The 25,093-nt window shown below is 45.5% G+C and overlaps 1 protein-coding gene across 2 annotated transcripts in view; it reads left to right on the plus strand.

Moving 5' to 3' along the window:
- DOCK1 (dedicator of cytokinesis 1) overlaps positions 1-25,093 on the plus strand; it is a 493,779-nt gene that overhangs the window by 310,617 nt on the left and 158,069 nt on the right. For both annotated transcript variants that reach the window (XM_038579104.1, XM_038579105.1), the window contains exons 28-29: positions 254-355; positions 7,166-7,260. In XM_038579104.1, the coding sequence (XP_038435032.1) occupies positions 254-355; positions 7,166-7,260 (197 nt within the window). The remainder of the gene's footprint in view (positions 1-253; positions 356-7,165; positions 7,261-25,093) is intronic.

A 25,093-nucleotide genomic window follows, 5' to 3' on the forward strand; every position in this document is an offset into this window, starting at 1 on the left:
AGGCTGGACAACCATGTGTCAGGAAACATTTAAGGCAGAGACAAGGAGATAGAGCAAAACTCAAGATCATGAGGTGGGAAGGACTGGTCCTCTCATGCTGGCCAGCCAGTGGGGGTGCCAGAGATCGCAGGCCCCCTGCCCACACTCCGTTGCTTCTCCTTGACCGTTTCAACACCAGACTCTTAGTTGATAGCAACTTTTCCTGTAAGTGGTGTTCTCTTCCCATCTCATTGTTCTTTTGATTCCTTTACAGGGAAACTTTGTGGCTTGTATGACAGCTATTTTACGACAAATGGAAGATTATCATTACGCCCATTTGATCAAGACTTTCGGGAAAATGAGGACCGATGTTGTGGTGAGTGTAACTTTGGCCCTTTTTATATGACTGTGTTTGGGGGCCAGCATTTTAGGCAAAACATTGACATCAGTATTTCATGTATGATTTTGCATGAGGACTTGGCTCTAATTGGTTTGATAACCCATCTGGCAAGGGAATCCATATTTCTTAGAAGATGCGGATCCCAACACACGGCCTTGTTCCTAATGCTGAGCTAGGGAGTGACTCAGCATGTAAGCCCAGAAAGAGCTTCCTTATGCTATGGAATCACTGGAGATGTGGAGACGCTACCCACGGAGAATCATCTAGTAACTCCTGTTCACTTATTGATTGACTTCTCAATAGCAGAAGCCAGAGTCTTTTCAGCTTTAAATTATACTCTGGTATTAATTAGCTCTAATCATGGGGGCTCATCAGCGTTTCTCCAAATAATTCTCCAGTCATCCTCAATACAACTGTGTTACAGCTTAATTAGGAGAAGCATAATAGAGGGGAAGTGAGTGCTTTGGAACCACCTCCCTTATGACCTGAAATCCCACGGCCATACGGCAGATGTCTTCCGCAAAGCTACGACCACCCTTGTTGGCAGAGCTCTCGGTTAGATGTGAACCTAATCTCTGGAGTAAAGTGGCACAGATTTCATTTCTGAGACCCCCTAGATTCCTGTGGGATCCAGCAGATGCTACTAGTGTTTCCAGAACAAGGTTGGTTACACTTCACATCATTGTATTTACCTTACTAAGGGAGGCGAAGAAGGATACATTTAGTGGTTGTTTTTCAAAGGATCATTTCTAATAAGAAATGACCTTCTTCGTGTTGCCACCCCAAGTGTGTGTGCACTCATGCATGTATTTAAATTTCTAAGGAGACAAAAATGGATCTACACCTTCAAATCATAGCAGTTTTCCTTAAACGAAAGTGAAGGAGCAAGAACGTATAATGTATTTGTGTCTCCGGGTGTTGACTTTTCAAAAACACGGGCGTGCAGCCTAAAGGAGGTATACGCTCAGGTACCTGATCTGCATTATATTTGTGTCCTGTCATCCCTCAGCAGTCATGGCACAGTGAAATCATATTTGATACGTGGAACGTCCCATGCAGCCAGTGAATCTTAACTGTATCCCTCCGCCCTGTTGGGGTCAGTGTAAGGAGGGCTGTAACTGAACCTATATGAACAATTTCCTAAATAGCATTCCAGGCTGAATAATACAGTTCTCAGACTGAGAAGCATTACCCATCATGATGGAGGGTATACTTAGGGCTCCTATTAATCATTTGCCCTTTATCAGAATAGTCATAGGATCCAAATCCACACATGCAAACTGTGAAAAATATTTCATCCGAACCATTAAGAGGTGCCATTGGTAGGGAAGCTTCAGTACATTGTGAAAAGTGATTCTACAGAATGGATTTTAAAAATGACTATAATTTTGCCGAAGTCCAAGTCTTGTGCCCTCTCTCCTTGCACGGAGCAGATGATCAGATACTTACTACATGTTGTGGTCCTGATTTCCCGAGAGATTTTTTTTTTTTTTTCTTTAGACACAGCAGTTCAGAAAATCAATTATTTGCAGACGACTTGATTTCCGTTTTAAAATGGCATTTGTGGTTTGGATATCACAAATTCGTATCGCAAGGATTGTAGGCCCTTTTTATTGTTGTTAATCTGTCAGAACCTTTGTAAAATGTGTTCCTATCCATTAACTCTACACAGAAAGTATTGGACTATTTTTCTACTCTGACAAGCACTTACAAAAATGATAGATCATTTTATGTTAAATAATTGAAAGTTAGTTAGTACTACTGCAATATGAAAATAGCCTCGACCGTTTTCTCAGGACTACTTCCTTGTAACAAGTGCCGCTCCAGGTTTTCTGATTTAGCCTTTGGTTGGCTGGATGAGCGATTCCCATCGAAAACCGCAGTTACTATCAGCACCAAAGTTGTATGCCTCAGAGCTGTTACTCTTAGTCTCTCGGATGGCCCCTTGGACCCCAGGACAGGGAGAGAGGATGGAGCACTGTGTGAGGCAGAATGAGTGACCCAGAAACGAACAAAAACGGACACGTAGGGTTCCAGACACTCAGGACAGACCCATCTCTTTAGCATTGGGTGCCTTGCGAAATCTTTACATTCTTCTGCGGTGGAGATGCTGAGCTGTAGGATGGGCTGCTAGCTGTCATGTTCCTGTTGACATCAGGAACGTAAGTAGAGAACTTGCTCAGTCTCCATAATAAGATCGAGGGTGATGGGCAGTGCCCTGGACCGTCTGGGGAACAGAGCTGTCTTGCCACTTGTCTTAAATTGCCACTAGGTGGCCCTTCAGAAATGTTTGTCGAGTGACTGAATGAACAGTGCTGTATCCAAGGATGATGCAGGTAGAAGTAATGCTTGCTGGTTCAATGTTGAGTGAACGCAGAACCCGAGGGCTGTGGGCCTTTTGCCTCCACCGTGGACTCACGGCTGATCGTGTGTCCCCAAGCAGCCTCACCTGTCCTGGTGGCCTCTCCACTTCTAGATTCTAACCTCGGGAAGCCAAATTGACAGGCTTGTGAGCGAGCAGGTTCCTCCATCTAGAACACCCTCTTGCCTTCATTCAGTGTCAGTCCCACCCCTTCTGAGGACCTTGACCTGATATCTGCCCTGGTCTCACCAGGCGGATGCACGCCCTTTGCTCATTTCTCCTTACCTGGTCTGTGGCACTAGGCCACCAGCCTCTACGGAGGTGGTCCTGATATCTCCCAGCTGGGTAGTGATGAGCAAAGGTGCTCATGGGGGTCAGGAAAGCAAGGATGTCAGGTGACCATCCATGCCTATGAAATTCTCTGCTCGTGGGTGAGCCTTGAGCTCCATATGAAGTAGCCGCTGCAGGTTGACTTGCAGCATCCTGAGTGGGAGGAGGAGCCTTGTGATAAACACATTTCTTATTTCTTGTGACCATTTCCTTTAAATGAAGCTATAGCAAAGATACTCTTTACCAGGTGATGAGTCTGGGGAGTACATCTTCTTAGTGAATTCAGTCAATAGTTATTGAACACCAACTTTATTTTAGCTTAGTGGAGGAAGTAGTGGGCAAAGCAGACAAGTTCTGCCCTCGTGGTGCTATAGTCTGGTAGAGAACGTCACCGTTAATCAGGGGTTCCTTCCAACTAACCCCCATTATCCCTGCTGCAAAGGCATGGTTCTTATAAAGTAGTCAGATTAGATGGGGTCAGCTAGTTGTGAAGCCTTTGCAAAGGAGAGGATTGTGGGATATTGAGGAATAGAAGGAAGAGCCATGTAGGGGGGAGGAGGGCATGTCATGTACAGGAACCTGTGCAGGAGGCGGTAGCCAGTGTACCAGGGATGGGATGAGCCTGGACAGGGTCACCAAAGCACACAGGACCCCAGACTCCATGCTGAGAAACTCTGTTCTTTGCTTGCTTTCAACTTTCTACACCATTTGTTTGCTCCTCATTGTTTTAAAATTATTTTTCAAGCATTTATTGTTTTGAGTCAACTGTAGAGGTAATTTTGGAATCGCATGTGGCTGTAAAAAGTAATACTATACCCAGTTTCCCCAGTAGTAACATCGCGCAGAACTATAGCACGGAATCAAAGCAGCATGCCAACACTGATATGGTCCATGGTTCTCGTTTGCATTCCCCCAATTTTACTCGTACTCTTTCCCCTATTTGTGATGAAAAGCTTCAAACATACAGAGAACCTGAAAGAATAGTACAATGAAAACTACTATTCCTAACACCCCAGTCCACCAGTTGCAAGCACTTCGCCATACCTGCCCCTTCTGTGTCTCTTCTGTTTCACTAACTATGCAGCCGAACCTCGTTAAGTGTGTGAGAAACGTGCCTCTCCACTAGGGTCTCAGCTGACCCCTCTCAAGAATCAAGAGCATCCCCAGTGGCCTCATTGTCTTTTCAGAACATAAAATACATAATGTTCATACTCTGATTTTCTTTATTTTCTTTTTCTTTTCTTTTTCTTTTCTTTTCTTTTCTTTTTTTCTTTCTTTTCTTTTCTTCTTTTATTTTATTTTTTTCATACTCTGATTTTCTTAATTTTTCCCATTCTTTCTGGTCTTTCATTAGAGGCCTCCTCAAATCAGGATCCAGTACAGATTCACTTATTGCATTTGGCTGCGCCTCCTTTATTTCTCTTTTTTTCTAGAATAATCCCTCACCTTGTCTTGTCTTTCTTTGTGCTGCTTTGTAATGGCTTTCAGCGTGTTCCCCTGTCCCTCCACATGTCCTGCAAACTGGAAGGTTGGCCTAAAATTCAAGTTCATCGTTTTGGCAGGAGAGCTTCAAAGCTGGTGTTAAATGCTACCCGTCATGCCCGTTAGGTGGGTGGGAATGCCGAGCTGACCATTGCTGACCGTAAGTTTCGTTGCGTGGTTGAGAGTGGGTACCAGCCTGAGCTCCCCACTGTGAAGATATGTGCCCCTTCACAACTATCATGTAATCTTCGGCTGATGCTTAGGCACCCATAGAACGTTGGCAAATGTCCAATCCCCTGACCAGTCTTTATCTGATGAATTTAGCATCTATTGAGGGTCCTTGTCTGAAACACTCTTTTGGCTTAGCAGGATTTTCTTCTGATGTCAAGACACTTTGTCTTTAGTCTAAGAAATATCAGAAAGTCCCTGGAGATATAGGTTAAATGGGAGATTGGGAAGTGTCAGTGCCTTGACCAGATTTGAGTTTGAGAAGACCGTTCTGGGTCACGGGTGGGGCATTGCGAGGGACAAGAGTGGACATGGGCAGATAGGCAGGGATTCCCTGTTGACAGTTCAGGTAAGAGAGGATGACCTCAATTCAGGTGGATGGGGATGGGGGTGGACAGAAGCAGATGGATTCGTGACAAGAAGATTGTGCCTATGGATTGATGGCTATTGTTAGAGCTGCCCACTTATTATATGGGGCATCCTGTGAATAATCAAACAGAAAAATACAGCAGAAATGGATTCTCACTGAAGGATGACATTTTCCCAGAATATCTCGTATTAGTCCTCTGTGTCCCCTTGTTGACTTGGAGATCCCAGCGTAATAGTCTGCTAAGCCTCATCGGCCGTGGCGGGAGCCATCGGCTTGGCTAGCAAATTATGCAGACGGACAAGGACGCCTTGCAAAACCTCATCTTCCACAATATGCAACATTTTGTCTGATCAGCAAAGTACTGAAATTTAACAGCTGAGCCATACTAATGAAGGATGGGACTGTGTTTCCTAGAAAAAAAAAAATCAGGGAGTTGGGAAAATATGCTTCTCTTCCAGAATAATAAAACCCAGACCCTGTATCTCAATTATTAGGCTTTGAGGAGTGATCAGCAAGAAAGCCAGCAATTTCATGCAAATAGAGATGTGGCCAAATTATGGCACTCAGCCGGCCAAATATGCAACCTGGTCATTAAAATGTGAAACTCTAGACAAAGTGGGAAAACCTAAGTGGGGAAATATGGATTGCAGTTATTAGCCTGGGGAGAGAGACCCTGTTCTTGTGTCCGGGGCCCGGAGCACTCCTGCCTGGTGTGAACTCGAGGTTTGGTGGTCACAGCACGGGCGAGCATAGTCTGGAGGACACGGGGCGGACTCTTCCCTCTTGAAGAGGTCCCGGTCCTGATTCTCGTCTTGCCTGGGAGTGTCTGTTGTAAAAAGGGGGTCACCGTTGCTCCCTGAGGTTTTATTCATGGGAGGGCGCACACAGTAGGCATGACCTGCCAGGACGTGGCACTGCTGGTAAGGTTGCCAAGGAAGTATTTCCCTTGGCACCTCAGCTTATTGATGCCACCGAGTTTAACTTGCTCCTTTTTGCAAGAAGCGCTTGTTTAGGACTTTGCTGGGAGTTGCTTCCTTGGCTGCTTAAATTCTGAATGCCACCTTGGGCTTCACAGCCATTGCACCTAATTATGATTCCATAGATTAAAGAAATGAGAAATATCCACTCATTTGGCAACCTCTGGCCACAGCCTCATTTTTCTAAGTGGAGTCCCTGGTGCTTTTCCCCTGCCTGCCGCACAACTTGAGGGAGCGTGTGGACTACCGGGGAGGTGTGCTTTTCAGGATAATTGCTGATTTTGTCCTGGTCAGCTCAGAGCAAGCGCCAAGCCATCAGGTTGAAGAAATTCTCCTAATTTTGCCAGGCAGAGGCTGGAGCCCCTAGGAACCGGGGTACCTCTTCCTTAGGCCTCGAGCAGAGTTATCAACGTGGAAGCAGGGTAGCACAGTGGAGGATTACCATGGAGTACAGCGGGTCATGTCCAAGGTGGCACAGGCATAACTGAGTAGTTCATGGGGTCGGAGCTGCCCTGTGAAAGTGGCCACATGACCACAGGCTCAGTTGGGTATGGTGAACTGACCTGGTGCTGATGGTCAGGAGCTCCCACTTGAATCCTTTTTTTTTTTTTTTGCCGTTTCTCAATTACATAAGAAAAAAGAATGGCTATTAATACTTGATAGCCTGATGGGCCCTGCTCATAATGAAAAATGTATTTAGAGTAAACCTTACATGTTATATGCGCAAAAAGTACCTATTCCTATCAGCAGAAAGAACGCACATTTGTAACCTGGAGATCTATGATGGCTATTACAGAGACCTACCCAGGTACTGTTTCTGAATATATCCCTGAGAAAGCTATCACAAACAGGAGGTGCTCTGACAAACGGGAAGAAAAAAAAGCTCCTGTGATATATCTTCATTACTTTTTAGAATGTTTTCATTCAGCTTAAAAAAAAAAAAAAAGAGGTCATTTTTTTTTTGTAATTACTCAAGAGGGGATTGGTTTTCTCCCTCTCTTGGTGGGCTGTTGCAATGTTCTGTTTTTTTATTTCAGGATTTCCTGATGGAAACATTCATCATGTTTAAGAACCTCATTGGGAAGAACGTCTACCCTTTCGACTGGGTGATAATGAACATGATGCAGAATAAGTGAGTAGAGGGAGAAAAGCTCCCACCTTTTTACAAGGCGTCTGATTCGTGCCTGGTGGGAACAGTGGTGTTGCCTGGATACCGTGGGGGCTCTCCGATAGTGAACACATCCTCCCCACTCTGTGATGCAAACAGTTATTGGGAGAAACAGACCTGGAGATTGGGTGGTTTCCTTACGCCGGCGCAGGGCTTTGCATCCTGGAGAGATACAGAGCTGAGCCCAAGCCCCCCTTAGCGTAGGTCCGGGGCATCCTCTGTCAAGAGGACGGTTTGCCATCAATGTGCCATCTTGTAACCACATGTGTTTATTAGCCCAAGTGATTTTCACTCTGTCTAGGTTCTTGAACGGTGTTTGCATTTGTCCTATTTCAGCTTTAAAAAGTGAGCATTTTCTTCATACTTATTAAATATTAATCTTGTGCCTTGTTTATCCTTTCCCTGTGTAGGCTGTTGGGTAACTTTCCAGGGCTTGTGTTTTATAATTTCTGAAAGCACCAACAATGATCGTCTGTTCTCAATCGCATATGATTCCTGGAAGAAATTCCCATTGACCTCCTTTTTAATTTTTTTTTCCTTCTTTCTTATTGCATTTTTTTATGGAGATAATTGTAGATTCATAGGCATTGCGGTTATAAAAGGAAATACAGAGAGATCTGTATACACTTTACCCAAGTTCCCTTAGTGGCAACGTTTTGCAAAACTAGAACACCGTTCTGCACCCAGGGGCTCGGCATTGATGGAATTCACAGATGTTACCCAGATCCTCCTGTTGTAATCGTGCTTGTCCGTGGCGCTGCTTCTGGACCCCGCCACCACAAGGGCCCCTCTTGCCGCCCATCTATAGCACCGCCTCCTTGCCCCTCCACCTCTCCCCTCTCTAAACCCGGGCACTAATTTTTTCTCCACTTGTAAAATTTTTGTCATTTCAAATGCGATGTATTATGCATCACATCAAAGATAACATTTTAGGGTTGGCTTTTTTCACGCTGCTGAATTCCCTGGAGATTCATTCAGGTTGTTGAAAGTATCAGTAGTTTGCTCCTTTTGATTACTGAGAGGCTGAGAGGCATTCCATGGTATGGATGTATCACAGCTGGTCTAACTATTCACCTGCTGAAGGACATCTGGGCTCTTTCCAGTTTGGGGCTATTAGAAATAAAGCTGCCATGAACATTCGCATATAGAGTTTTTTTTGTGAACATAATAAGTTCCTTTCTTTGGCATGAGTGCCCTGGGGTAGGTATGCAGGGTTGCATGCTCTCTACATTTTTAGGTTTTTAGAAACTGCCAGACTGTGTCTGTACCATCTTACATTCTCACTAGCAAGGTGACAGTGATCCAGTTTTTCTGCATCCACGCCAGAATTTGCCATGACCACTATTTTGCATTTTAGCCCTGGTGATCGATGTGTAGTGTGTCTCATTATAGTTTTGATTCGCATCGTCCTTGATGCAGCAAACGATGGCTTGCCACATCATTAAGGAAGCCACAGAGCTGGTTGTAATGCTGACCAGAGTGAAAGGCAGGCCTGGTGCAGAGTGCGGGAGGTGGTGGGTGTGGAGTCTGTTCTCTGCCTTGTGACGCCACATGTGAACTTGCCCTGCATCTCTCTGACGGAGTAGCCGTGGCCTGGTACCCAGCCTATCCATTCCACATCCCTGGGATGGGGCAGTGGGGTGCTGCTCCCTTAAAGGTCAGATGTGATTCACATTTCAAGTTGTTGGACTCGTGCCTCTGATCCCCGGGTTCCCATGGGGTAAGCTGTGAAGGAAGGCACAGCCCCACTATTGATTTATGCTATTTTATAATGAGTGAGTATCTGTTTTCAGTTCTCACATGATGATTGCTTCCTTCCCTCTTCCTTTTATTTTGTGAACTATCTGAGTATGACTTCAGAACCACATGGACGTGAAAGCCATATGGCCTTTGGCTCAAAGTGTGGAGCACCGTGCTCAGAGTCTCCTTCTCTGGATATTTGATCCAGCTTCTCCTGATATGTTCCACTGTTTCTACAGTGAGAAGGTAGCTTGACCTGTGGTCTCCAGAACTGCGTGTTCCCTGCACATCAAGCCAGCCTTGTCCCTGTGTCCCTACTCCCTAGTGCACGTCTATAGCGCCTGGATGCAGGACAGAGATGTAGATGTGTGGTGGCATCTGGGACCCAAACCTTTGCATCTCGCCATAGGGAGGAGAGTTTTGGGGGCAAGGAGCCATCTACGAGGGAGAAGCCACGATCTAGCAAGGGATCTGATGGCCACTTCTGAGGATAAAGTCTGGTGTAGGTGATAATAGAATTCGAGTCTGGAGCGGGGAGTCCATCCTGTTCTGTTGCTCAGGGTACACAGAGGCTGCAGTTTCAAGAGACAGCTTGATAAGGGACAGACCCTGAATATAAAATCCCTATGGTTTATTTTATGTTGTACATAAAATGTAGTACGGAGCCATCTAATCTAAAATCCTAGTACTCTGAGGCCGAGCCATCCTGCTGATACTGCTGCTTCTGGCAGAGCTTTCTAAGATGAGCAGCGTTTGTGTGCGTATGTGTATACTTGTGTGTGCGTGTGTGTACGTGGACGTGTGCATTGGAGCTTGTTGGTACCAAGCCAAAGCCCTTTGATTTGCGGAGATTCTGGCTGTGTGAGGCTCAGACCCCTCTGGGTTCCCATCGCACTTGCCACATTCCGTAGGAACAGGTCCCCAAGCCAATGTGGGTAGCAGAGGAGGAAGCCACAAAGGAGGCGTGGACGCCCAAGTTCGGGCAGCAGTGATTGTAGTCTTCACTCTGGAATCCCACTGCCCCCGAATGCTGTCCCCTCTCTTGAGTAAATAATACTGGTTTTTAGAAGCCGCATCAGTTGGGTTTGGCAGGAAAAGGTATTACCTGTGCACCAGCAACTAGCTAAAACCTCAAGCTATCTCAAGGCATCTAGGTTAGTGACTCTTCAGTTTTCTTTAATGTTCTTGCTTAACTGCCAGGCTCAGAACGAAGATTTTATTTCCTTGTTCATTGAATCCAGTCATTCTTTGTGATGTGTTATGTGTTTGCCTCCTAGGACTGCAGATGAGCATTTGGCGCGCTTTCTGTGTGCCAGGCGCTGTCGTGGGGAGAGTACAGTAATCGTGCCGTGATTCCCACAGCAGCACTCTGAGACAGCTGGGGTTTTATGCCCATTTTACAGATGGGGAGATTAAAGCGTGGAGGTTTGGTAACTTGCCCAAAGATACAGGGCTGGCAAGTGACAGGGCCAGTATTTAAATCCAGAGCCCACTCTCTAAAGCATCCTGCTTCCTTGCATATCTCCTGCTTTTCAAAGAGTATGTTGTTGTATTTAACCCTGGTGTTCTTTCAAGTGTACCTTTCCTGAGAGATTTGTTACTTATCCGAGTGGATGTTAAGCACAGAAGTCAAAGTGTTCTTACCTAGCTTTCTTCCCCGTGGAAAGTTTATGCTGCTAAAGAGGATATCATTTATTGCCGAAATTCATGGAATTTTGCTGCTGTAAACTTCTAGAAGAACAAAAGCTCACTAATATTGAAATAAAATAATTCCCTGTAGAAATTACATAGATACCACATAGCATTGTTTCTGTGATGTTATCTATGTTTGTCTTTTTCTTTAAAGATTTTATTTATTTATTCATGATAGACACAGAGAGAGAGAGAGAGAGATGGAGGAGGGGCAGAGACAGAGGCAGAGGGATACGCAGGCTCCATGCAGGGAGCCCGACGTTGGACTTGATCCCGGGTCTCCAGGGTCACGCCCTAGGCCAAAGGCAGGCACTAAACTGCTGAGCCACCCAGGGATCCCCTATATTTGTCTTTTTAAAAAACCTGTAATTTGACAGCTCAATACCTTCTCCGTTGCCAGACTTCCATGCTCTTCCTCTTCCTGGCATGTGTCAGAGACCTCCTTGCATCCATAGGATAAGCAGTGATTCCCAGAAGCTCCCGCAGTTCCGTATTTATGTTTTAATGGCACAGCTGGACGTGCAGTTTTACCATCCACAGCTTAGAAATTGACAGACTCAGCCCCTGCGGTCTCTTAAATGTTTGTGTGCTTGTTCAGCTTTGTGTCTGCAAATGTAGACATGGGGCTTGTCAAATGTAATTAAAGATGGTGCCCATCAGTTCTAGAGCAACCACTTGTAAATCAGGAATCAAAGTTCTAAGATCCAGTGAAAGTCCCAAGGACAGGAGTTACTTGATTGCTGTGTTCAGAACAGCAACGGACTGGTGATGGCCTGACATTACAGCTCTGCTCTCAGATATGACAGTGCCAGATGGTAAGATGACATTTAAGATAAGCACGGTTCAGATATAGTAGAAGTGTGCTTCCGTGTTATCATCCAGAAGTGCTTTATAATCTTCCCCGAGGCAAGGAAAGGCTAAGTCTCCATGTAAGATCTGAGGCTATATTGGAAGCAGAGACCTTCTCTGTTAGCCTTTAAGTACTGGTATCCATCCTTGAGCTCATATTAGCCAACCTTTTTGGATTTATTCTTCGTGGTGTGCACAGCAGAGTCTAATATTGAGGACTCATGCTGTGTGGCTATCATAGAGTTCTCTTTGGTTGTTAGGAGAAGGGTGACCACTTGTTTGAGTTTCTGTGTCTCTCTTTTAGTCTTAGGACTTCAATTCATCCCAGTAGTGTGTTTGTACACTAAAAATCCCAAGCTAGAATTTTAAGGCATGGGAGTGTTCTCGGAGGCAGTGAATGTACTCATTGGTTTGACTGAATTCCTTTTTCACCTTGAAGAAAGCATTTGTTGTTAACTGCCATAATTTCACTTGGGAAAGGCATTTCTATAGTCCACCCGGGGTGGAAAAAAGGGCAGTGGTGAGTTTAATTTTCAGATTTTGAAAATTTAGACTTTCTAACTCATATAATGTGTATAACATGCAACAAAACCCTTTCCACATTTGTCAACCGTTCAGTCAATCTTGCAACTGAATTTAAAAAAGAAATTCAACTACCCCGATTTGGATTCTCACTAGGCCTTGTTGCTTGTGTCCCTCTCTCAGGATAAAAAAATAAATGAAACCAACATTTTGACCCTCAGGTCATTCATAGCTTAGGTCATAAATAGTGATGATGCATCATTTTTAAGTGTTCCTCTGTATTATCACTGATTTGGTATCTTGCGTTTCTTGCTTTCTTACACATTAAGCTGGGGCCTCTTTGTGATTTGTGGTTTATATCCTACATACTTTCATATGAGACTTGGTCCGTTTTACAAGGAAAGGTTTGTAGACCCTGAAAATAGAATAGAGCATGGAAAACCATAGAGAAAACATGAAACTCTCTAGAAGCCAAGAGACGCGAAACTGCCTGGAAGACAAAGCAAAAAGGAAAATATAACGGGTTGCAAAATCGTCACTCGGTGATAAAAGAGTTCCTTGCAATTTGTCAGGGGAGACTGACAATTTATGATGTAGATCCTCAAATGACACATCAAGCCAGAGAATATCACAGTTAAGGAACCAGATGAGAACTCAAAATTCTGCCCGCAGTAAATGGAAGAGATTATCATTTCAAGTTTGAAATGCTTAGGATGTTGCCAGTTGGCATATATTGGCCGTACCAGAGCCCGGTCATAATTGGACCTGTCTGAAAGACTAGCTTATCAAATACAGAGGATTTTGCTGACTTGCCAAATATAGTCTTGTCTAATTGTTGACCATTTAAACATTGAAGACCATCGGTCAGAAATGATGGCCTGGTTTTATTTTACCTGGAATCAAGTTAATCTTATATTTGTCCTTAGAAACCCTGAAACTGTGTCTCTACTCGGAATTTTTGAGATCATCATTGCTACTTTTTTGATGGGTCTAGGTCATGTTTTTGATCATGGCCTGTCCCAGGACAGTCCAGGCTGATGCTTGTACAGTCTGCGTTTTTCATCAGTTTTCTGTCCGCTACAGCGTCGGTGCATTTCAATGTGGCCTCTTCCATTCCTCCTTCTCTTCCCTGTGATTCAGGAGTCTTGTGACCAGGTTGCGTTTGCCTCAGTCCATTACGTTTCCACCAGCCTAACATATTCACACACTCATAATCGCATGTGGCTCCTTGCGTGCGGTAAATTTCCCATGCATATTTTTATAACGTAGTCATTTCTCTCCGTTTAAATACAGCACATTTCCCCCACTCAGGAGCAGTATCCATCAGATGTATCAGAGTCCAAGATGGCAAGCTCATGGATGTTTCTGCCAAAATTAATTTGGCGTGTAGTCAGGACAAGAAAGCGCCTTAAGCCTTAGAAAGGTATTTCTACCTTTGAGATGCCAGGCTTCTTAAGGATAAATCATGATAATGCTCAGAAAGCAAATTTGCAGGCTAGGCTGTTTGCAGGGACAGCGCCATTTGGTTCCATTGCCGTGGAAGGATTTTTGTCCTTGCTAGCACTGTGCCTTGGGCTCAGAGCAGAACAAATGTGCCATTTGCCTTAGGGCAAAAGAAAGAGAGGTGGAGAGGTCCCCACTCGCTGGGAATCTGCCTCAGGGGTTAAGACACCAGCTAGCTGAACGTGGTCGAGTCTGGGGGGACTGTTTTCCTGCTCAATCTCCTCTTCAGGAAACACCTCTCTCTTGGAAGGGCACACAGCTGAAATCTTTTTGCAAGTTGAAAGCACAGATATAAAGCATTTGGGGCTCAAGAGACTGTTGGATTATTTCTCCTCAACATCTTTTTTTCTTTCCTTTGAAGCCTGGGGTTTTAGTTGATGTTGTTACTTTTAATTTAATTTATTTTTTCAACTTCCTGGTTTCCTACTGAGGTTTTGCATATCCAATGGCTTGAAGATTTTAAGCACACCCTAAGAATCATTTTTTCCCTTTGAAACTGTACACGGCGCTGTTGACATAAACACCGTCACAACACACTTGCTGAGGACCACAGGAAAAAAAAGTAAATATTGTTCTGCAGGGAAGAAATTGGAATTCAAAGTCAGTATAATGAAAATATTCTGGAATGAAAATTTCCCCAGAGCTCAGCATGGCCACGTCTTACCCAGCTCACACATGTAATAATGTCGGTCTTTGAACCTTGATGCTCTCCACAGCAATTGGCCTAACCTGAGATGTTTTGCTGGTCAGACCCCGGTTTGCACACACAGAGGCACACGCCTGCCTCCTTGTTTGGGCTAAGCCAGTGTAGACCTGAGCACATTTCTGTCAAGTCTCCTGGAGAAACACATGAGGTGTTTCCCTGGGGCTGAGTTGGCCATCTTCGGCAATGGGATTTCAAGACGGAGATGGATTCCAATCTATTAATGGCACCCTGGATCCCCCAGCAGGAAGAGGACCCCACCTGCATGATACTTTGCTACCAAATTAAATACTATGGCATTTCCATAAATTATTTTCGTATTTTCCATATAGTTATTCTCTGGCATGCGTGCTTTTGCTCTGTGCTTAATAATTAAGCTTGGCCTGAAATTAAAGCAAATAATTCCAGATCTTACCTGGTTATTTATAACCAATTTATTGCACGTAACATAGATCTTTTATCCAGTTGGGTTTTATTCAGATTGCCTCTTTATTTAATTCAGAGATGAAAACTCAAACTACTCTCAAAGGAATGGCAGTGATGAAGAGCTCTTAGCCAGGACTCTCATTTAGGGAAGCTGACTTCAGAGGAAAGTTTTGAAAGGGCAAAGTCTGTTTAAGAATTCTCAGAGCTGGTGCACACCTTGCTGCGAGCTCGTGGCTGGTGTTGATGAGGCCGTCTGCTGGCACTTAATCCTGGAGGACGTACTTCACTTTATAAGAAATGAAGCCAAGTGCGCTCTCTGTTTGATGCATGAAACTTCTCTCGATGCGCAAGACAAAATGGAGGAAATACATTTTATTAAGGTCAATCTCCAGACCCTGCCGTCCTAAATGTTTACCTCCAGCGCTCCTGGGACTTTGAAGAAATCATGTGCAATGTAAGACCCTGTGCTGGTAAACTTTTATTGTAAGGCTAGGATGGGAGGAGGAGGAGACAGCCAAGGTCAATTGAATGCCTGCTGAGTTGCTGGCATGGTCTTGGTACCTTTCTCGTGGTTCTCAACCATGGGGGATTTTGTTGTCTCCCCGCAGCCACGCCCCAGAACGTGGCAGGGTACAGACACATTTGTTGCTTCACTCCTGGGGGAATGAAGGCTGCTGACATCTAGTGCGTGGACACCAGGGATGCTGCTAAACATCCTTCTAGGTGCAGGATGGCCCCCTTCAAAGAATCATTCAATTAAAAAATGTCAATAATAACCACATTTTGTAGATAGAAAAAACTGAGTTTCAGTGATATTAAATCATTAATAGAAATATATGTGATTCATTTCGGTGATCTTCTCTTTATTGACACATTTCTCAGCCACCCCTCCCTGTTGTAGGACCCCAGCAAAGATAGCATCCCTTACAATAAACGCCAGTGGCCATCCCCTGAAGATGCTGGGGATGACCTTTCTCTTACTGAGGAAGCACCTGTGAACTGGAGGCAGTTTCCTCCAAGGTGCCCTGTCAGGTGCTCCAGCTTGCAGAGCCAGCCTTAGGAGCAAGGAGGGTGTGGGGTTAGGGTCACACTGACATGAATTTAGATCCCAGGCTCACCACAAACTCACCAGTATTTGTCTCTTATATTTTTGATAATATCCATTCTAACAGATGCAAGGTGATATTTATTTCACTGTAGTTTGATTTGTGTTTCCCTGATGATGAGCGATGTTGAGCATCTTTTCACATACCTGTTGGCCATTTGTTTGTCTTCTTTGGAAGAACGTCACTTCTTTGGAAAAAGGCCTGTTTTTACAACTGGATTGTTATTTGTGACTGAGTTATATGAGTTCTTTATATATATTTTGGATAGTAACCCCTTTTTTCTGAATATTTATGCCTTATCCCACTTTCTGTCCATACAGGATAAGAACTTTGTTTCAGATAAGCATGTTACAGATATGTTTTCTTATTCAGTGACTGCTTTCTCTCTCTCCCTCCCTCCCTTTCTCTCTCTCTCTCAATAGTGGTTTTGTTGGTTGACATTAAACATTTTTATTTAAATTTTTTTCTTAAAAAAAAAAATCTTCAAAGACACTTGCACAAAGAAACGGAGCAGACTTCCTGCTGGGGAGTTGGTTGTAACCAGCATGGTAACTGTCCTGATAGAAAGGGAGGCTGATGTTACAGATTCTCTCCATAGGGGAACCTCTGAAATAAAATCATCTTGAAGACAGAACATGGAGTCACACCATTCATTACCATACTCTGGCTGTTTTCTGGACAGGAGATCAGAAATAAAATTGAACAATAACTTTATTATGATTTCCCTCCCCCCGAGAGTGGAATATTTAAATTTTTAAAAGATCACATATGTAATACATTTTCAGACTAATAAGGAAATGATAATAAAATTTAATATCATTTCTCCGTAGAATCAAAATGTCAACAGGATTGTGGCATCTTCTGTACATGTTTGTTCATAGAAGATGCTTTTCTATTTCCCTTGCTTGCTCTATTTTTATGGAATTCTGTACACCTGTGTGTGGATCTTTGATGCCGTGGTAGGGGGAATCGCCCCTTGTCATTGCGGTGGCTGGTCCGTGCCCAAGACCCTGCCTGGCCCAGAGCAGGTGCTCGTCAGACAGAAACCACCCAACTGGAAGATGGTCAGTGCAAAATACTGTCTTATTACGAAGTCAACCATTAAAGTCCGTGATATGTTTGTAGCAATGCTTTTCCAGGAATAAAATCCTGTTCGCCAGTTTATATTTGGGTCCACAAGGAAATAATTCCAGGTACAGGTATCCAGTGAACAAAATAATACTTCTTACTCTCTTGAAGATCTGTTAATGATTTCCTGAATTGAAAGTTGTCCTAAACTGACCACGGACGTGTGAGGCTGATGCCCGTTGGTCCCGGCGGGGCCGGCGTCTCGAACCTGCAGGGAGGCTGGTCTCTTGCTCCTGTTACCTTTTCCACTGAGACTTCCCGGGAGGGTTTTTACTTAATACTGTACCTGTCAGATTCCCAGAGCTGCAAGTGAATGGAAGATACAAATTATACTGTAAAGTGAAATATTTCGTGTTATCCTACAGTTTGGTTGATTTAGGAAGAAAATGAACGCTGACAGCTCGGTCTTTTCAGTTCACTGGATTCTAATGACTCAAAAACAAAAGCCGAAAGTCTCTTTCCTCTATCGCTGTATCAGAGATGCTCTGAGTCACTCTCGTGCAGAAGACCCACTGCCCTGCAGCTCCGTGTCAATGATACAGAGGACCTGAGCAAGGGACAGGCAGTGCTAAGTGCAAATATTTGTAAATATAAATATTAAGCGTGCCCAGCAGGGGAAGGAGCATGTTAGCTGTCTGGCCATCTGGGCAGCTTTTTAGCACTTAACACTTTTCTGTGCATGCAATCTATTTTTCATAGCAGCCGGGGCCTTTGCCCATTCTGTCTGATGTGTTGCCCTTGCAGCATGGGGCTGCCTGGGATGCTGAGTTTGGGGAGAGTCGATTAGAGGAAGCCCCCCTATCTCTCCTGTTCTGTGATTGTTCTCGATGGCCTGTCTTCTCTTCCTGATGCATTGTGCTCAGGGAAAAATCCCTGAGGTTTCCTGTGAAAACTAGCAAATCGTAAAGGGTCGGTGACGGGCACGGAGGGGGCACTTGATGGGGTGAGCACTGGGTGATATGCTGTATGTTGGAAAATTGAACTCCAATTAAAAAAAAAAAAAAGAAGAAGTCCTTTGCATTAAGAAAAGAAAAATCCTAAAGGGTTAGAGTGAGTTCTTCTCCCATGATGGAATGGGACGGGATGTCTGTTTGAAAGAGGTGGGTGACTGTTTGGTTAGGCTGTGCTCCCTTGACCGAGGCCAAAACACAGACACTCCCCAGTTCGGATTTGCTATGGGGCACTTTCTGTACCTTGGTCCTGGCTGCAGAGGGGTTGGACAGGTGGCAGTCTGGGAGCTGGCCTCCTCGAAGCTTCGCTCAGCCTCCAGGGGATTAAGAGGTCAGAAATCTGATTTGATTCTTCAGAAGGAATGTTATTGCTCAGCTAAAGTAAACGGCCATCTCAATCCCCATCTGAAGCTGCAGCTTATTGTGTGGATGGTATTTTTAATTAGCCATTAACCTGCCGATGATTCGGAAATGGAAAACAGGAGTCAAGCTGAATATTGGGCCGATTGCTTTATTTTTGATATGAAACTTGAGAATTAAGCTTGATTTAAAGAGAATGGAGTGCTTCCCTTTTATGAGACACCCAGAGGTAAACACGGTCTGCCGGTAATTCACGAGGGCCTGGCTTTTCTGAGCAGCATTTGTCAGACAGTCGGTATTCTGTCTTGGATCCTAAGGTCTCCAAAATGTGGTGCATTATGAAGTGAGTTTCTAATACTGAGAAAAAACGTGAGAGAAGGGAAATGCCCTACTTGTTATTTATATCCTGTCTATAGAGTGAATTTGGGGTGGTTCTCCAGCTTAAGGAAACCATACATACAACCCAACACCTTAAAGTAACCACATGGATAGATGGGAATCATTGGGGGATGAGTGGACCGGAGGGAGCTCTATGGGAACCCCGCACGTTGTAAAGCACCTCATTTTGCCTCCAAATCTGGCCAAGCCCAGCCAGATGAGGGACAGTGTTGAGTTCCATCATCCCTGGGGTCTGATCAGAACGGTTCAGACTTTCTCCCACTGTATTTTAGTGTTTTCCTGACACTAATTTCTTTCTTCTTTTCCTTTTTAAAAAGATTTTATTTATTTATTGAAAGAGAGAGCAGGTGCACATACATGGGAGAGGGTAGAGGGAGCCCAGACTCTAGCTTGGCTAGATCCCAGGACCCTGAGATTATGACCTGAGCCAAATCCCTGATACTAATTTCTAAGGAAATTTCTTATGCCATCCTTGGAGGCTGGGCAGGAGTTGTTTTGTTTTGTTTTACATAATTGAAGATGCCCGCCATGGCAGATTTGAAGAAGTGGTACAGACCTTCTTTGTGTTTGATTTGTTGTAATCACCTGGTCAGAGTCAGGATGGAGAAGTGGATGCTGGTCCCGTGATCATCTTTCCCAGGTTGCTAAGGTAGGGTCATACAAGGAGCTTGCTTTGCAGGTGGGGAAGCATGCCCCCTTCACAGCAGGTTATATTTTGTTTTCAACACACCTGGGAGTTGGATGGCCGTCGGAAAGTGGTTTGACCTCCCCGGGGCTGCTTGTGGGTGAATAACAGTCTCGGAAGATTCATGGTGGTGTATGCCAAGAGCCCAGCACAGAGTACCTCTCCACAAAGGCTGGAGGGAGTGACCTCCCCAAGCTCAGATTATCATTACTATATCATTCTTGCGTTAAGGGGATGCAGGGGTCAAGCTTTGGGAGCCTGGAGAGCAAGTGGCTCATGAGGCTCTGGTCTCTTCCTCTCCATTGTTAGCTGAGTGGCCTTTGGTGGTGGTGGTGGGGGGGGGGGGGGTCAGTGCAGCCAGCTGTCTGCACTGAGCACTCAATCCAGTGACTCCAGTTAGTGGATGGACAGCAGTCCAACATGTGAACCGCAAGTGGTAAACTGTTGTGACTCAGTGTGTTCCTTCCCTGGGAGATCCTGGCCCTACCATGCCTGGGTGGACTGGAACCCCTTTGTATTTAAGTGCAGTGCCACTGACCTGGGAGAGCATCCTCCTTGCAGAGGGGGCGAGGGCGATGGGGTCCAGCCATGGCTGCATACCCCCTGAGATTCTGGGAGACCGTTCTCTGCAGTCCCTCCTAGTTGCTCCAGTTTCATTTACAGAGCTGCGGGGGGTCAGAGCCAAAGCCCTTTTCTGGAGGGACAGTGAACTGGTCCCCAGTGGCTATAGAGGAGCTGTGGGCCTCCTCATCGGTGGACTGGGTCCACTGCACAACACGCCCTTTCAACAAGCAGCATCAAGTGTGCCAGGGTTGGGCCGAGTGAGGCCATCATCAGGGCTGTGAGCATTTCAGGGTTCTGGGCATGAGAAAGAGGAGGAAGAATCTGGTTGCTTTAGAACAGCCTCCGATCAGCTACTTAAAGGACCCACTGGGTAGGATCACCTGGCTGTGACCCCAAATGATGAAGCTTCTGGCAGATTTTGCAGCAGTTGCCTTGAGACTCGTTAAAAGTCTTGAGTCTAGACTTAAGGGGGACTCTGTTTACTTGGTGGGGTTCTGATTTGTTCTGTGAGGGACAAGTCAGGATCACAGACTCCCAGAACAGCATGTCCGAGGCTGACAGGTTTGGGAGGCAAGGTCAGAGCTTTGCACCCTTGGTCACGTGGCATCGCTGTGATGAAGGGGAGACGAACAGGCGAGGTGTCACCCTGTGCTGTATCCTGGCCATTTCGGGGGTGTGCTTCCTTTTCTCTCTCTGTTAATTGTTTTAATAATTCTGTTGCTCATAAAAAGAGAATATTTACCTATTTATTAAACTTTTGATTGTGTTAGTGCGCTGTGGGAAGCTGTGGTTGGTGCACTGAGCCCCGTAGGTAGCAAGAGAACGTACTTTAAGTCCTATCGTGAGGGTGTCAAGTACATGGTGACATCTCTTTTACACAAACAGATCCTGGTCGGCCTCAGTGCCGAATTTTCACTTTTCTTGAGTCTTTGTTTTTTTCAAGTGATTTCCCTTTAGATTTCTAGATCCACCTTCTTGGAAACCAATTTCTGCTTCAGAGTTGAGCTATTCAAGGACAGATCTCCTCACTAACGAGAGCTGCACACAAACTTGTTATCAAATGGATGGATGTAGGGATAAAGGGGGATCCAGAGGTGTCTCCAATCTTCTGGAAATCCTCCACAAGGAGAACAAATAAGGGATAAAAATAGCATGAAGCTTTCAAGTTTGCCAATTCCCAGCCTTTATAATTGGCAGTCTATTTGCAGAAATTACACTTTCCACAAACTGCTTGGGGTGACCTTCGTTTTCCTTCCATGAACATTGGCCAGCGTATGGCTGTGTGTCCCACCGCTGCGTTCACTCTGTCCAGCCGCGGCTTACCGGGTTTGCTAGGTCTCCTCCCTGTTGTCCTCACATCACTCATGCTCTTCCAGTTGCTGAGATCTCTCTGTTCCAGACCTCATTTTTTTTTTTCATACCTTCACGGTACTCATCATCTGGGTTTTTTCTCTGGGTTTTGTGCACCTTTCCTCCACCTGAGATTATTTGATACGCATCATGTTCAAGTGAATATTGCAACTCCTCGGCACACAGCTGCTCCAGGGGGGGAAAAAAAACCAACCAAGAGGCAGTGGGTGGTCTCAGAACATGTAGAGGGATCAGCCCCAGGGCCCAGGATCCAGGCTCTCATAGAAGGCACATCGTCTCAGGTGACTCCCGTTAATTCTGGAGTTTCAGCTTCTTCATTCCTGAAGTGGAGAAAATAATGTTTTGCAATGAGCGTTTCAGAAGACGTAGAGCTGAAAACTGGCCTGCAGCAACTCACACTATATTAAGGGAAATAGCAAAGAATTTGATGCCTGTGAATAAAGACTTTTCTAAAAGCACGCTGACCCTCGCTGCAAGAGAAGACAGAAAGAAGTCTCAAGTAAACAGAGGATAGAGCTTTTGTCTTAACTACATGTGAACATCTTTAACTCAGCGTGATGTCCTCAGGCACAGATGTATGTGCGATTTTTGTGTGATGCTGTGTAATGTGAGCAAATTTCACTTCGCTTTTTCACGCGGCTTGGATTGTGATGTGCGCATATATTCTTGCTCGTGTGTCAGTGCCTGTCGATTGATGGTTTATTATGGGAAAGGTATGGTTCTGGCTCTGGGGACATAGAAAGAAGGAGGCAGAGCAGACCCAGCCACCAGGAGATCCAGGCATTTCAGAGTTCGGGGTATCTGGGAAGGATGGACAAGAAACAAACTGACGAGCAAATTAATAAAGCTGAGTCTGACCATGAGAAAAACTTCAGACAAACCCAGATTGAGGGACCTTCTGCAAAGTACCTACCTGCCAGGCTTCTCAAAACCATCAAGGTCCTCAAAGACAGAAAAAAATCTAAGAAACTGTCACAGCCAAAGGGGCCTGAGAAGACATGATGACTGTGAATGACATGGTGTCCTCGGTGAGGTCCTGGAACAGCAGAAGGACGTTAGGAGGAAACCAGTGAGCTCTGGGTGGGTCATGGGGTTTTAGTTCATAGCAGTCAGGCAGGGGCACCGGTGGCTCAGTCGGTTAAGTATCAGGCCCTTGATTTTGGCTCAGGTCATGATCTCAGGGCGATGAGATTGAGGCTTGAGTTGGGTTCTATGCTCAGCAAGGCATCTGCTTGAGATCCTCTTGCTCCCTCTGCCCTTCCTTCCCCACCCCCACTCTCTCTCTTTCTCTCTCTCAAATAAATAAATCTTTAAAAAAAATAACAATGAGGCAGTGCTGGTTCCTTGATGGAGTCAAATGTACCACAGCAACCAGGGAAACTGAGTGAGGAGCGTAGCCTGGAACCCTGTGCAACTTTTCTATGAATCTACAACTATTCTAAAATTTATGTTATTCCAAACTAAAAAATAAATAAATAAATAAGAGAGGTGCCTGGGTGACTCAGTGGTTGAGTGCCTGCCTTCTGCCCAGGGCATGATCCCAGGGTACCGGGATCGAGTCCTGCACCGGTCTCCCTACAGGGAGCCTGCTTTTCCATCTGCCTCTGTCTCTGCCTCTCTGTGTGTGTGTGTCTCTCATTAATAAATAAATAAATCTTAAAAAAAAAAAAGGAGCAAGTTGGCAAGTATCAGGTGTTGATGAGGATCGCTCAGATGATTTGAGTCAGGGGCTGTGATAGACTGGGGGTCATACCTGAGATCTGGCTCTCAATGAAGGGCTCCCAGGGGTGTGGCAGTTAAGTTGAACTCTAAGTGGTAAGTCAATGCCAGAATGTTCCAGAGAGAGCAGGTGCCACCAAGCTCTCGGGTAGAAGGAGCAGAAACAAGGCTGCTTTACTGTTTTAACAGGGCTTTATTTTGAGGTGGAAAGTTGCACACTTTATTTTCATGGTTTTAAAAATATTTTATTTACGTATTAATTATTTTTAAAGATTTTTTTTTATTTATTCTTGAGACACACAGTGAGAGAGAGGCAGAGACACAGGCAGAGGGAGAATCAGGCTCCATGCAGGGAGCCTGACGTGGGACTTGATCCCAGAACCCTGGGATCACGCCCTGGGCCGAAGGGAGGCGCTCAACCGCTGAGCCACCTTATTGTCCCTTATTTATTTATTTTAGAGATGGGGTGGGGTTTGCAGCAGAGGGAGCTAGAGTCTCCAGCAGACTCCTGCTGAGTGCACAGCTCGACACGGGGCTCAATCCCATGACCCTGAGTTCATGGCCTGAGGTGAAATCAAGAGTCTGATGCTTAGCCGACTGAGCCACACAGGTGCCCCAATGATGGACACTTCAAAACAGAGACGTGGCATCACTGATCTGTCTTTTCACCTACCTGTTTGGTCGGCAGCTCAGAGCACAGGGCCCAAGCAGAAACCGTGAACTGGAGTTAGAGCCCACAGAATAGTCTGGGGAGGAGAGGCCGTGGCCAGGGCTCAGGTGGTCTTTGGAGAGAGAAAGAAATGAAGGATTTAGGGCATGTTTTGGAGATTGGTCAAGTGCACTGTTCCAGACTGTATGCAGGGAGGGAAGGAAAATGAAGAATCAGGAAAAGTTGTAGGGTTTTGGAGTGGAGCTAAAGGATTGATGAAGGATTCAGTGCGAGAACCGAGAACCGGGTTTAGGGGTGAGGCTCACTCACTCTGTCCTGGACTAGCTCCGTGGTTCTCAGCCTGGTTTTCATTATCACCCTCCTAAGGAGGATTAGATTAGATTTACATTTAATTAAGAGACATTAAATGCTAAGAAACAAGCTTTTGTAGGGGAGGGCATGCTTTAGAGGGCTGCAAGCCAGTGTAATGTCTAAGATGTTCTTTGCCTTCCCTGAGAACCCATTCTCACCCCCTCGGGGGAGACGTTGACCCCATGGAAAATGCAGGGCCCAGTGAATTATGAGGTGCTTGGGAGGGCGGAGGAGGGAGAAGTTCGGGAGCAAGTGGAAATTTCAGCCTGAAGTTCAGAAGACAGGTAGTGTTAGAAGGTCCTGAGTGGGGTGCCATTAGCATTTAGATGATGACTTTGAGGCCACCTGGCGAGTGACCGTACCTACAGAAGAGAAGCAGACCAATTGAAGCCTGGGTCACCCTCATTTTTAGGGGCTTAGCAGTTGCAGGTAAGTCAGCAAAGCAGTTTCAGAGAGCAGTTACCAATATCAGGAAAAGTCAGGAATGAGAAGACGGTGTTACAGTGAAGCTGCTCGTCCTTTCTGCCACCCGGGTCACTGCTATTAGGGACCAGAGTAGCCCACCAACCTGCAGGGCTCACACAGAGTGTGGAATATGAAGAAATGGGCCCCTCCATCAGGATTTTGAGATGGCCAGGGGTCAGAGAGATGGTGTCTGGAAGGCTCTGCGCTACAGGCCGGTCTTTCCCATTGTTGCTGTTGTTTTGGGGCATGTTGGGAGAGAAACAATGAGGGGGCATTGAGGCGGCCAGTGGGAGCTGTGAGGTCCAGGGTGGGAGCCATGGAAGGGGAAGGGCTGGCCATTGATGGGAACAGGACAGCCAACCCCCTGGGAGAGATGTCAGCATGGGGTAGATGTAGGGTTGGATGAGGAGAATAACTGTGGATTCTTTCTGGCATCTCCCTAAAGTCTCAGGTGAGAGAGAAGGAGTGTAGGGAACAGAGATTAAAATACAGCTGTATCTACATGGTGACCACGTGAATCTTTCATCCGTATCCGTTCCTGCTAGAGCGCACCCCTGGGTCCTGAGCGTGAGTAAGGTCCCTGTGGCTCATGCC

Source organism: Canis lupus, chromosome 28 (assembly GCF_011100685.1).
Source record: "Canis lupus familiaris isolate Mischka breed German Shepherd chromosome 28, alternate assembly UU_Cfam_GSD_1.0, whole genome shotgun sequence".
Lineage (NCBI taxonomy): Eukaryota > Metazoa > Chordata > Mammalia > Carnivora > Canidae > Canis > Canis lupus.